Source organism: Gymnodraco acuticeps, unplaced genomic scaffold (genome assembly GCF_902827175.1).
Source record: "Gymnodraco acuticeps unplaced genomic scaffold, fGymAcu1.1, whole genome shotgun sequence".
Taxonomy (NCBI): domain Eukaryota; kingdom Metazoa; phylum Chordata; class Actinopteri; order Perciformes; family Bathydraconidae; genus Gymnodraco; species Gymnodraco acuticeps.
Window position 1 is genome coordinate 3,241,572 of NW_022992265.1, and position 10,978 is coordinate 3,252,549.

Consider the following 10,978-nt stretch of genomic DNA (forward strand, 5'->3'; position numbering starts at 1 on the left):
GGAATAATGTGTGGGTGAAGATAATGTTCTAAATAATTTTCTCATGAGATAGGGATGATGCTCAGATTAGTGGGCAGTCAGAAAGGAACTGTTGAGATCTGACTGTTGAGAGCTGTATGAATGTCTATTGCACAATGCATGAGATAATAAGTATGCCCCAACTAGCACCCAATTTATAATATATATTTTCAAAATGTAACTCTAGATACTCATTGTTTTGAATGTTTTCTCGAGTGTAGATCTTAGTCAATTAAAAAACACATCCATTATTAAATTCTTCATAAACTATTGATCTGACAGCAGACAAGAGAAAACACAATGAACACAGAAGTACATTTAAATGTGAACACTGACAGTTTGAAAAACATGGAAAATATACCAGGTGGTGTGGTATGGTATGGTGTGGAATATTGAAGGGCAATGGAAAGAAAGAGTCCAGAGTTTGATGTGAAGCCTCGGCAGATATTGTCTGTATTAAGACATGTAATCAGCATTCATACATAAACACATTGAAGTGTAGAATATGAGCGAATATGATTAACAGCGCATATTCCTACACTCTGTCTTCTACTCGATAAACCTCCAGACTATTTTTTCACAAGGCTTGTTTTTATTACAATGCATTCATTGAAAAGGAGCATAATGGTGTTTTATATATATATATATTTGTGTCCCATTAACTACAAATCAGGGACTGAAATGACAGCAGAGGTTAGTGGCAAGCAAATAGGATTTATATTGGAACTCATATTAATAGCTGCTAGAAACCATGACGATTTGTGTCCACCTCTGAGGCTTGACATGTATATATAGTCTGTTAATGTGAATATATTGTCTATCCTTATTGTATTAGTCATCATTAAGTAGTAATACTGTTGAGCATGGCCGCCAAGTCTTATTTTTTCCCATGATACTTGGGTATCATTGGGTTACTCAACTTAGACATTATGTTAATTATGGTGGATTTTGAAGTCTCTGCATTTGATACTGTTCAGACACTAATGGCTGCCAGGCTGTTGGAAAATACATTTCAAATGTGTGTATTGTTGTTGAGCATCATATACTCGAATAGTTTAAATGAATCAAAGACATTAAAAACACTGAAATGGTCGTTCAGATTGTGTTTTATAACTGTGTTAACTGGATTAGGTGCCCTTAAGCAAGAATCTAGGGGTGCTGCTCTGTGTCTCACCCTGCACTGCTCTCATGGAGGAGGGAAGGCAAAAAGACAATGCTCCCTGCAGGAATCAATGCTGTAGCACAGGGCTATTCAATTCGTTTGGAATGGAGGCCGGTTGATGAAAATGATCCAAAGCAAGGGGCCGGGAAAAAGATGGCTTGAAATATGAGCAATCATATTAAGAGCTTCAGATACAGTAAATACTACAACAGCATAGTGGAGTGCATATATTGTGTTTAATTAAATCAAACAACATAGCCCCAAGGCCTTTTTAGATCTAAATGGCAAGTTCAGAACTCAGTAGGCCTACATGTGAAGCTACTTTAACCATCAACATCATTTAATTTGATTTAATTTAGGTGAAATTATCTAATCATTCACGCAGAGATGCAATAAATGACAGGAGTTGTCACTACAGTAGCTAGTAGGTGGGTTCGAAACCCGAGCCCGCCGAAGTTTTCAGGCAATGTCTTCCCCTCTATCTCTCAATTTAACACCCTCTCTGGAATAAAGGCACGCTGGCCCAAAAAAAAATAAAAATAATTTGATTACTTTTTAACATTATACTCAAAGGGCCTGTAAATATCACCCCGGGGCCAGATTTGGCCCATGTGCCGCCAATTGAATAACCCTGCTGTAGCACATATTTAGCCCAATACTAAAAGTTAGGTTTTGCAGAGAGAGTTTCAAGTAAAATTCACAACTCAAGAAAACAAGGTTGTGCACTTGGACTATTCTCCTTAACTTAACAATGTACACGCAGGGCATGTTTGTGTGTGAGGGTGGTGTAAAGGGTCCTGAGGGAGGAGCAGAAGGGCCAAATGAGTTTTTCTCACAATGCTCGTCTGTCTAGTTTATTCAGGGATTATCAATGAGGTCTTCGTGCTGATGGTCATTCTCATCCTTTCTATCATCTGGATTCTCCAATCCGAGCAGATTCATGTCATCACTACATGTACAGTAATGACACCAACACATGGTCAGACAGAGACCCTTTTGATTAGTGGGGATTTTAAAAGGGACTTAATGACATGAATAAATCTGGATTTAGGAGTCCAGTAGGCCTCACAGCTGTGTGCAATAAGACTGTGTGAAGCGGTCTAATCAAACAGCAACTTCACCAAGCGATACCCTAACCTATGTGGTGTGAGAGACCTTTGCATAGGAAACGGATGACACTTATTGAAGGGGAAAACGTGATGTTTAAGTTTAATCAAGTTTAATCAAGTTTAATCTTCAATCTTATGTTTCTTTCTGGCCATGTACCACACTCAGTTATATGAATTGATCTTTAATTCATACATAACATTTATTTTTCTTTAAACAGAAATTAGTGTGTTACTGAAGACAAATCTATTCAAGGCAAGGCAAGTTTATTTATATAGCACTTTTCAACACAAGGCAATTCAAAGTGCTTTACAAAAAATGAAAGACATTAAGAAAATGGCATTTAAAATCAGTCATTAAAAAGAAAAGCTAATAAAATAAACATTAAAATAAAAAATACATGGATAAAAGTTACAGTGCAGTCTAAGATATGAATAGTTCAATTAAAAGCAGCGACAAAAAGAAAAGTCTTCAGGCTGGATTTAAAAGTAGTCAGAGTTGCAGCGGACCTGCAGGTTTCTGGGAGTTTGTTCCAGATATTTGGAGCATAATAACTGAACGCTGCTTCTCCATGTTTAGTTCTGACTCTGGGGACAGAAAGCTGACCAGTCCCTGAAGACCTGAGAGATCTGGATGGTTCATAATTTAGCAGGAGGTCAGAAATATATTTTGGGCCTAAACCATTCAATCAACAGGAAGCAAAACAAACGTATTCTGAACCAGTTGTACAATACAACACAATTAACAAAACAACACTTGAGTAAAACAAATGCTACTTCATTATTACAAAGGGCTGCATTGCAACCAAAGCTTTAAGATTTGAAGGATAAAAGAACAAGATGATAAACCAAAAGGCGCCATTCGTCCCCAAAACATTGGTATGAGTTTGTGGTGGTGTAAAGCCATGTGATCATCAGGGGCATTTGGCTTGTGTCACTCCCAAATGCCCCCAATAAATTCTGTTTATTTGTTTTGGGGTTGACTGCTCCTTTAATTCTATTTTTGGCACGCTTTGATTCACAGCCAGACAAAAATGCCAAGGGCTCAACATTGGCAAATTTCAGTTGGTATAATGATTTGCATATATGCCATCTTCACATAAAGAAAAAGGATGCAGCCCATTTATCTAAACCCTCTGTAATAGAGACTAAACCTGCATGTTATTCAGCTGAGCTCACTTTATTATCAACTGCTTTCAGATATCTCTGAGCCCTGCTGCCCACCCGCCGCCACACCACCCACACACACACACACACACACACACACACACACACACACACACACACACACACACACACACACACACACACACACACACACACACACACACACACACACACACACACACACACACACCACACACACACACACACACAGAGGCCATGCTGCCTGCTCCATTTACATCACTGTCCACCATGTAATATGCTCAGAGATACTTCATATTTCCACTGGGGATCCAGCCAATGCTAATGTCCAATAAGATGCAGTTAGCCATTGTCAATGTTCTTTGCCTAGCGTAGCACTCATCAATTATTCATGTTTTAAATTGTTTAACATTTTCCAGGCTTCTGCTTGACTTTGCATTTATGTGTGTGACAACAAAAGCTGAGGGACTCATAGGTTTTGTTTTCTGTTCTCTCTGCCACAGGCACAATGGAACGGCTTGACGGGACAAATAATTGTAAACAAGACGGACGGCCTGCGGAAAGAATTTGATTTAGATGTCATCAGCCTCAAGGAAGATGGCTTGGAGAAGGTGAACTATCTGACCCGAGTCTATTATTACAGGCTGTTATTGTGGACATTCATAGCAGAGCATAGACAAACCGGGTCACTGCTATTCACTGTGAACAATGTGACAGTGTCAGTATCGAAAACCGGTGTAGCAATTATGCCAAAGAAAAAAACATGCAACTGTTTTGATACACAGCCTTTGGCAATTAGTTTTGTCGCTGTCATTTGAAGGTGTGCAGATGTTGCTTTAATCACATTGACAATGCTGCCCTCAAATTAGGCAAGTCATTATTTTTCTTCACAACAAAGAAATCAAACCTTGAAATTGAAAGTACAGGTTGTAATTTCAAACCAAAGAAGGGTTATACCCAGATGTATTTATTGTATTTTTTGTCTTCAATCGCAAATTCATCATCATTGTTTTTGACTTTAAGTTCAGGACCTTGTCATTAAAATGCTTTCTCTTTATTATTTCTGCAAGACAATCGCGGGCAACAATCGCCTGAATAAAGTGTGGAAAAAGGTTTGTACTTTAGCTGCCCTAGCAGACTAATCGAATATGACCTTTTTTTAAATGAATTTTCTCTACCTTCAGTGTGATGTCTCCCCTTCTTCTTAAAAATAAGTTTTAGGAACCGGTGGAAAGAAATGTTCAACATTTCTGCACTGGACATGGAATTTCAAGCTTCATTTCAGATGTTGTGTTTTATAACTTTTCCTTTTTTTCCTTTACCACTCTCTCATCTCTGTTTGGACTTTGAATGTATTCTGATTCCTCATGCTTGTTTCCCCCCCTTTTACATTCCTTACCTTGTTCCAGTAAGCCTGACCTGGGCAACTATTTATCTTTGACAAATGTGTGATTATTTAAATATCTTATTCTTTACAGATTGGCGTGTGGAACTCTCAAACAGGCCTTAATTTAACAGAAAGCAACAAGGACTCATCCACAAATGTGACCGACTCAATGGCCAACAGGACACTCATTGTCACAACTATTCTGGTATGATCTCAAGTTATTATCAGACAGCATTCCTTCATGAATATCTTGACAAAAACGAATAAAGTCGGTTTTCTGCCTCGTTCCAGGAAAATCCCTATGTCATGCATAAGAAATCTGATAAGCCCTTGTATGGAAATGATCGCTTTGAGGGCTACTGCCTCGACCTGCTCAAAGAGCTCTCCAACATTTTGGGCTTCTCCTATGAGGTGAAGTTGGTGACTGATGGCAAATATGGAGCTCAGAATGACAAGGGGGAGTGGAACGGCATGGTGCGAGAACTCATTGACCATGTGAGTAGCAGTCAATATTATATGTGAGAGAATATCCATATGATCCGCAGTACCATCTGTTTCTGACTCTGGTTCTGCCTGATGCTTCTGTACCAGGTGGCTGACCTCGCTGTGGCCCCTCTCACTATCACATATGTGAGGGAAAAGGTGATAGATTTCTCCAAACCCTTCATGACGCTGGGAATCAGCATCCTCTACCACAAACCCAACGGCACCAATCCAGGGGTGTTCTCCTTCCTCAACCCTCTGTCTCCTGATATCTGGATGTATGTGCTACTGGCATGCCTGGGTGTCAGCTGTGTGCTCTTTGTTATTGCCAGGTAAAGCATAAAGAACATTTAAATGAATGAAGATTATTGTGTGAATACAATTCTTTGTCTGTTTTTTTTGTTATGGTTTATTGCACTTTAAGTCACATTGTTTGGCCAAAAATGTTTTTTCAATTTCCTCTAACTATTGATAATTCCTGAATTCATTCGGCCATTTGGATTTATTTGTATTCAAGCATTTATTTTGGCTGCAACAAGGACCTATAGATTTGTTTGCACACTGCTGCAATAACTAGCAACAGTAGTTTATTTGTATGTGTCTTTGGTCAGAAGGAGTTTTGTTTGTTGTATAATTTATTGTTTCCTTTTGATTCTTCTTCCTCAGGTTTACTCCTTATGAGTGGTACAACCCTCACCCCTGCAACCCAGACTCGGATGTGGTCGAAAACAACTTCACTCTAATAAACAGTGTCTGGTTTGGAGTCGGAGCACTTATGCAACAAGGTACACTTCCTGCAATTATAATAGTATTATGTTGTTATGCTGTGTTCATACCTTTGGTAGATCACCTTCACCCATCTCCTTCATGCATAAATATTATAATATGTGTGGCCTGCCTTTAAATAAATAAGATAATCAGTGGCATTGCTATTTTTGTCACCTCCTTTACCATCTTTGACTTATGTGTTTGTGGAATTTCTAATGTACCTTGTGTTGTTATCTTACAGGATCTGAGCTGATGCCTAAGGCCCTCTCTACGAGGATAGTTGGTGGAATATGGTGGTTCTTTACGCTGATCATAATCTCCTCATACACTGCCAACTTGGCTGCCTTCCTCACTGTGGAGAGGATGGACTCACCAATCGACTCTGCAGATGACTTGGCCAAGCAAACGAAAATAGAGTACGGTGCTGTAAGAGACGGCTCCACCATGACCTTTTTTAAGGTAATCTTCTTTCATTGTACAGCAAATGGTAAATGTACCTTTACAACAATGGGGATGCAAACAAGAACACCACTTTTGAGTTTAATAATCCTGACAAGTTTTACCCTTGAGCCATCAGTCATTACCGCAACGTGACAAGTGCTGTGTGATGGGTTGGGTTTGGGATAAAAAGGAGGGTCAAGGGTTAACTTCCTCATACATGCAGATTAAGAAAAGCCTCTGGCCAAATCTTCTATAAAGATTCACGGATGTATTATTCTTCAGAGAAAATCGAATCAACTTGGGCAAATGTGTACAAACTTGTCTCATCCAATCTCCTGCTATTCATCAGGATGGTTGCTTTAGACTCCAAAATTATTTGAAATATTACATAAAAGCCTCAACCAATGACCATGCATCCACATTGTCTGTTGTGTGCAGAGGTCTGTGTTGTTGTTGCTCCCTTGACTACCATAATGCATTGTTCTAAACTTCCCAATTCTTATTTAACAGAAATCTAAGATCTCAACTTACGAAAAAATGTGGGCGTTCATGAGCAGTAGGAAAAATACAGCCTTGGTGAAAAACAACCGGGAGGGGATTCAGAGGGTTCTCACCACAGACTATGCTCTTCTGATGGAATCGACCAGCATCGAGTACATCAGCCAGCGTAACTGCAACCTCACACAGATTGGAGGCTTGATAGATTCAAAGGGCTATGGAGTGGGAACCCCAATTGGTAAGAGACATGAAAAACAAAATAACAATGATAACTAAAAGATGCGCCCTATCTGTCTACAAAACAAAACACCCAAAGGTTATGACGCTGGTTTTGACTGTAATAATGATTTGATCCGGCTGCTGTTTTTAGGTTCCCCTTACAGAGACAAGGTCACCATCGCCATCTTGCAGCTTCAGGAGGAAGGGAAGCTGCACATGATGAAGGAGAAATGGTGGAGAGGAAATGGCTGCCCAGAGGAGGACAGCAAAGAGGCCAGTGCTCTGGGTGTGGAGAACATTGGCGGAATCTTTATTGTGCTGGCTGCCGGACTCGTCCTCTCAGTTTTTGTAGCAATTGGAGAATTTATTTACAAATCCCGAAAAAACTTGGACATCGAGGAGGTGAGTGTTGGTCAGTGCGAATGGCATAACAAGTATTAACACACTAGGGGACTTGATCAAAGACTGTTATAAACGCACCTACACATTTATGTTGTTATTGTTGTCTTCAGAGGACTACAGTAATCACTGGGCCAACAAGAAATATGTCTGAATGTGTTGAACTGCATTGTTACAATCAAAAAAGAAATGCTTTTTAATAAAGAGTTGAGTGTTTTCAGTAGTTTTAATGTAGAGCTCATGGACATTTTAGTCTTAATTGGAAGAATACTTTTGAAACCCTTTCCTATGATGACAGATGGCTGTTGACTTCTGACATCATGACACTTGACCATCTTGGCCTTGCTTCTTTTGCAAAAAAACTGTTACATTGTTTTGTGTGGAACTAAAAGGTAATTGTCATGCCATGATATTGTGAATACGTCAGCAAGAGGCTTGTTAAGGCTTGTTTGTCGTATTATTATGAACAACTGCAGTAGGGTTGGGAGGGTTCTGTAAAATGTTTTGGTAATTTTCATATTAAGAGTGCAAAGAAACGAGAGAACTTCTTCTTACCACTTTTGTATGTATTCATGTATTTAAAAAAAAAATAATAACTTGATTTATTCATGTTTCCATTTTGTTTTTGAGTGTTCCCACAAAATGTTATTCAAGTTGTTTTACACTCAGGCCATCAGTTGCTTACTGTCTGCTGTCTTCTTTTGCTTTTGTATCATATCAAGTTCACAAACATGCATGTATATGTTTCGTCAAGTTGGAATTGTTTCAGAATGACTAAAGTTATGTGAGAACATTACGTCCTTTAACCTTTTATTTCCGCTTGTTTTGGCTTTGATTTCTCCCTTTCTCTGCACGCACAGCTTTTCCCCTTCCTTGGTGGAGAGGTTAGCAAGTGGGATAACGTTTGCACAATTTCAAATTCCAGCTGTCCCAGTTTGAATATTTGATGGTTGTGATCCTTTTTAGTTCCCTTATAATTTGTTTCTGGGGAACAATTTTCATTCGACACTTCACTCGTGTGATCTGAGGACAGGGTTATTATGAGTTCAGTAAACTCAGGTTTGCTTGTTGTTGTTTTTGGCCTGCACTATAGAAATCATACTTTATTACACGTATTATTCAATGTATATCACCATGGTCTTATTTTTGGCATACCATTAATTAACCAACTATTATACTTTTGTAAATTAACAATGTAAAGCAGCACAACTAGTCTTAACCACAGTTATGTTGGTTTTGCACAGAATGTAAAGCAACTCATCGTGCAGCAGTTGACATTTAGCGAGATGTTTTTAGGATTAAAGGTTAACTCGGGTGGTCTCATTGGCTGAGGACACATGTCACTGTCTCAGCATAGCTTCTTGTATCCCTGAATGCCATTTCTCTTAGCTTCCTCTCAGTTCTAATCAGACACATATTCACCTCACTCGGGTTTAGGCTTGTAAATAACATCCTCATTATGAAGTGGATTACAAACACGTATTAAACACTCCTGGTTTACAGGCCACACATGTCCCACATTAGATTAGAAAATCCTGCATATGTAATGAAATTCTTCTTCCCCGAAATCTAACAGTTAATTCTGAGCTCTGCTTGTTCTCCCTCTGCTTTATAGGATTTATGTCACATTCAATTTGATGTGACAACATTTCAGGTTTGAAATAATAATACCTGTAACTAAGGACAGATTGGTGGATTTATGAACAACTATGATTGACTAGTGATTATGAGTTTTGCAAAGATGATTTTTGACTTGCTACTTGCTTTACTCATACAACATTGATTCAATATAATGCTAATTAGCTTTTTGTGAAACATTTAATGGGAATCTAATGCAAATGTTGCATTTATTGGCAACACCCATTTGCTCACAATGACACTGCAGTTTTGATCATTTAATTAGTATTGCCGGAAAAAAACATGTTAGTATTAAAACCTTTAAGTTTAAATTAGAAAAGTTTAACGGTATGTGAATGCCCACCATGAAAGAAAAAGGAGATAAAACATTTTGAAATGAAATCATGAACTTTGAGGGAATTTTTCAGGTACCACACGTTTGAAACTAGCAACAATCATAAGATTACAGGTGTTAACAATACTGAGCTCTAAAAACTATAAACTCCCAGCTGTTTCCATTTGAGAGGTGTGTCTTAGTGACTGAAACAGTATGACGCCAGGTCAAACTCTAACAATCAACTGGAACAATGCTGTGATGTTAAAGATGTTTTTAAGACCAGTGTGTTTCTTCATTTTGACCTGTTGATTTAGCGCTGTCTTCCTTTTCTTTGCTTTTACTATTTTACTTTACAGTTTCCTTTCAATGCTGTGATGGAGGACCTGGGTATGTTTTTAGTCACATGACAATGAAGAGAATAGTCAAAGCAAATGAGAGAGCAGCATTACACAGCATGTTCCTTTGCCACACAAACACACTTTGAGAAAACAAATCTAAGGTATTGAGTTTTTAAAACATGATTTGACTGCTGTTATATTGGTTGATATACATTTGTTAATAAAGATAAATCTTATATTAAGTTTAAATTGTTGTTTTAAATTGTTCAGAGAGCTGCACCTCTAGCTTCAAATGAAATGCATAAGTGAACTGGATATCTTTTGGATACATTTGAGAATCTTTGTAAATTATGTTTATTGTTTGCACTCAAAGGAATCAGCAACCATAATATAAAATGATCTAACTGTTTATTCAAATCCAATGAAAATGCTGTATAACGTATGTGAATTTGTTAAAAGGATGATGGCATCCCCCTTTGAAGATATTTTCTGCGCTGCTTAAGAAAAAATGATTTAATTCCTAATCTAACTTTAAGTTTCAATACAGAAAAGTTCATTAAAAACGATGCAGAATTGCAGGCATCATTTTTGCTTTTCCACTTAGCTCTTGATTGATAAATGTTGGTTAAATAGTGAGACCCTGACACAGTATGACTAATTTGATGGATCCTATACTGAGTGGCGTTTTTCCTTATGTTTCAAGTGTTGCAAATGCAACACAGGGTGGACTGTTGAAACAAGAAAGCAAGTGTGAATGAATGTCATCTGTCACTGTTCAACCAGCTGTTTGTTAATCTGACAGTTAAAGACCAGGGTGCTATGCGAGCTGGGGTCGGCATGTCCCCTGGTTTCTCTCATTTCTCTGGGAGATTACAGTATTATGGTCCTCATTTATATAATCCTGTCAATGGGATACAGCCCCCTTTTCTGCGCTGCCCCCAAAATGAAGTTCATTGTGACTACAGCATTTAATCAGTTAGGATACAGTTGCTCAACAGCTTATAAGATTTATGTTGTGTTGCTAGAAGGTCATGGACCTTATGCTTGGATTGATTACAC

At 38.3% G+C, this 10,978-nt stretch overlaps 1 protein-coding gene across 4 annotated transcripts in view; it reads left to right on the forward strand.

The window, feature by feature from the left end:
- Positions 1–10,168, forward strand: part of LOC117540476 (glutamate receptor ionotropic, kainate 1) — a 37,147-nt gene extending 26,979 nt beyond the window's left edge. For 2 of the 4 annotated variants that reach the window (XM_034207184.1, XM_034207181.1), the window contains 9 exons: positions 3,936–4,043; positions 4,503–4,544; positions 4,911–5,024; positions 5,111–5,314; positions 5,411–5,634; positions 5,969–6,087; positions 6,312–6,529; positions 7,022–7,247; positions 7,380–10,168. In XM_034207184.1, the coding sequence (XP_034063075.1) occupies positions 3,936–4,043; positions 4,503–4,544; positions 4,911–5,024; positions 5,111–5,314; positions 5,411–5,634; positions 5,969–6,087; positions 6,312–6,529; positions 7,022–7,247; positions 7,380–7,669 (1,545 nt within the window). In that variant the 3' untranslated portion in view covers positions 7,670–10,168. The remainder of the gene's footprint in view (positions 1–3,935; positions 4,044–4,502; positions 4,545–4,910; positions 5,025–5,110; positions 5,315–5,410; positions 5,635–5,968; positions 6,088–6,311; positions 6,530–7,021; positions 7,248–7,379) is intronic. The other 2 variants (XM_034207183.1, XM_034207182.1) reach the window with 2 other exon arrangements.
- The last annotated feature ends 810 nt before the right edge of the window (positions 10,169–10,978 follow it).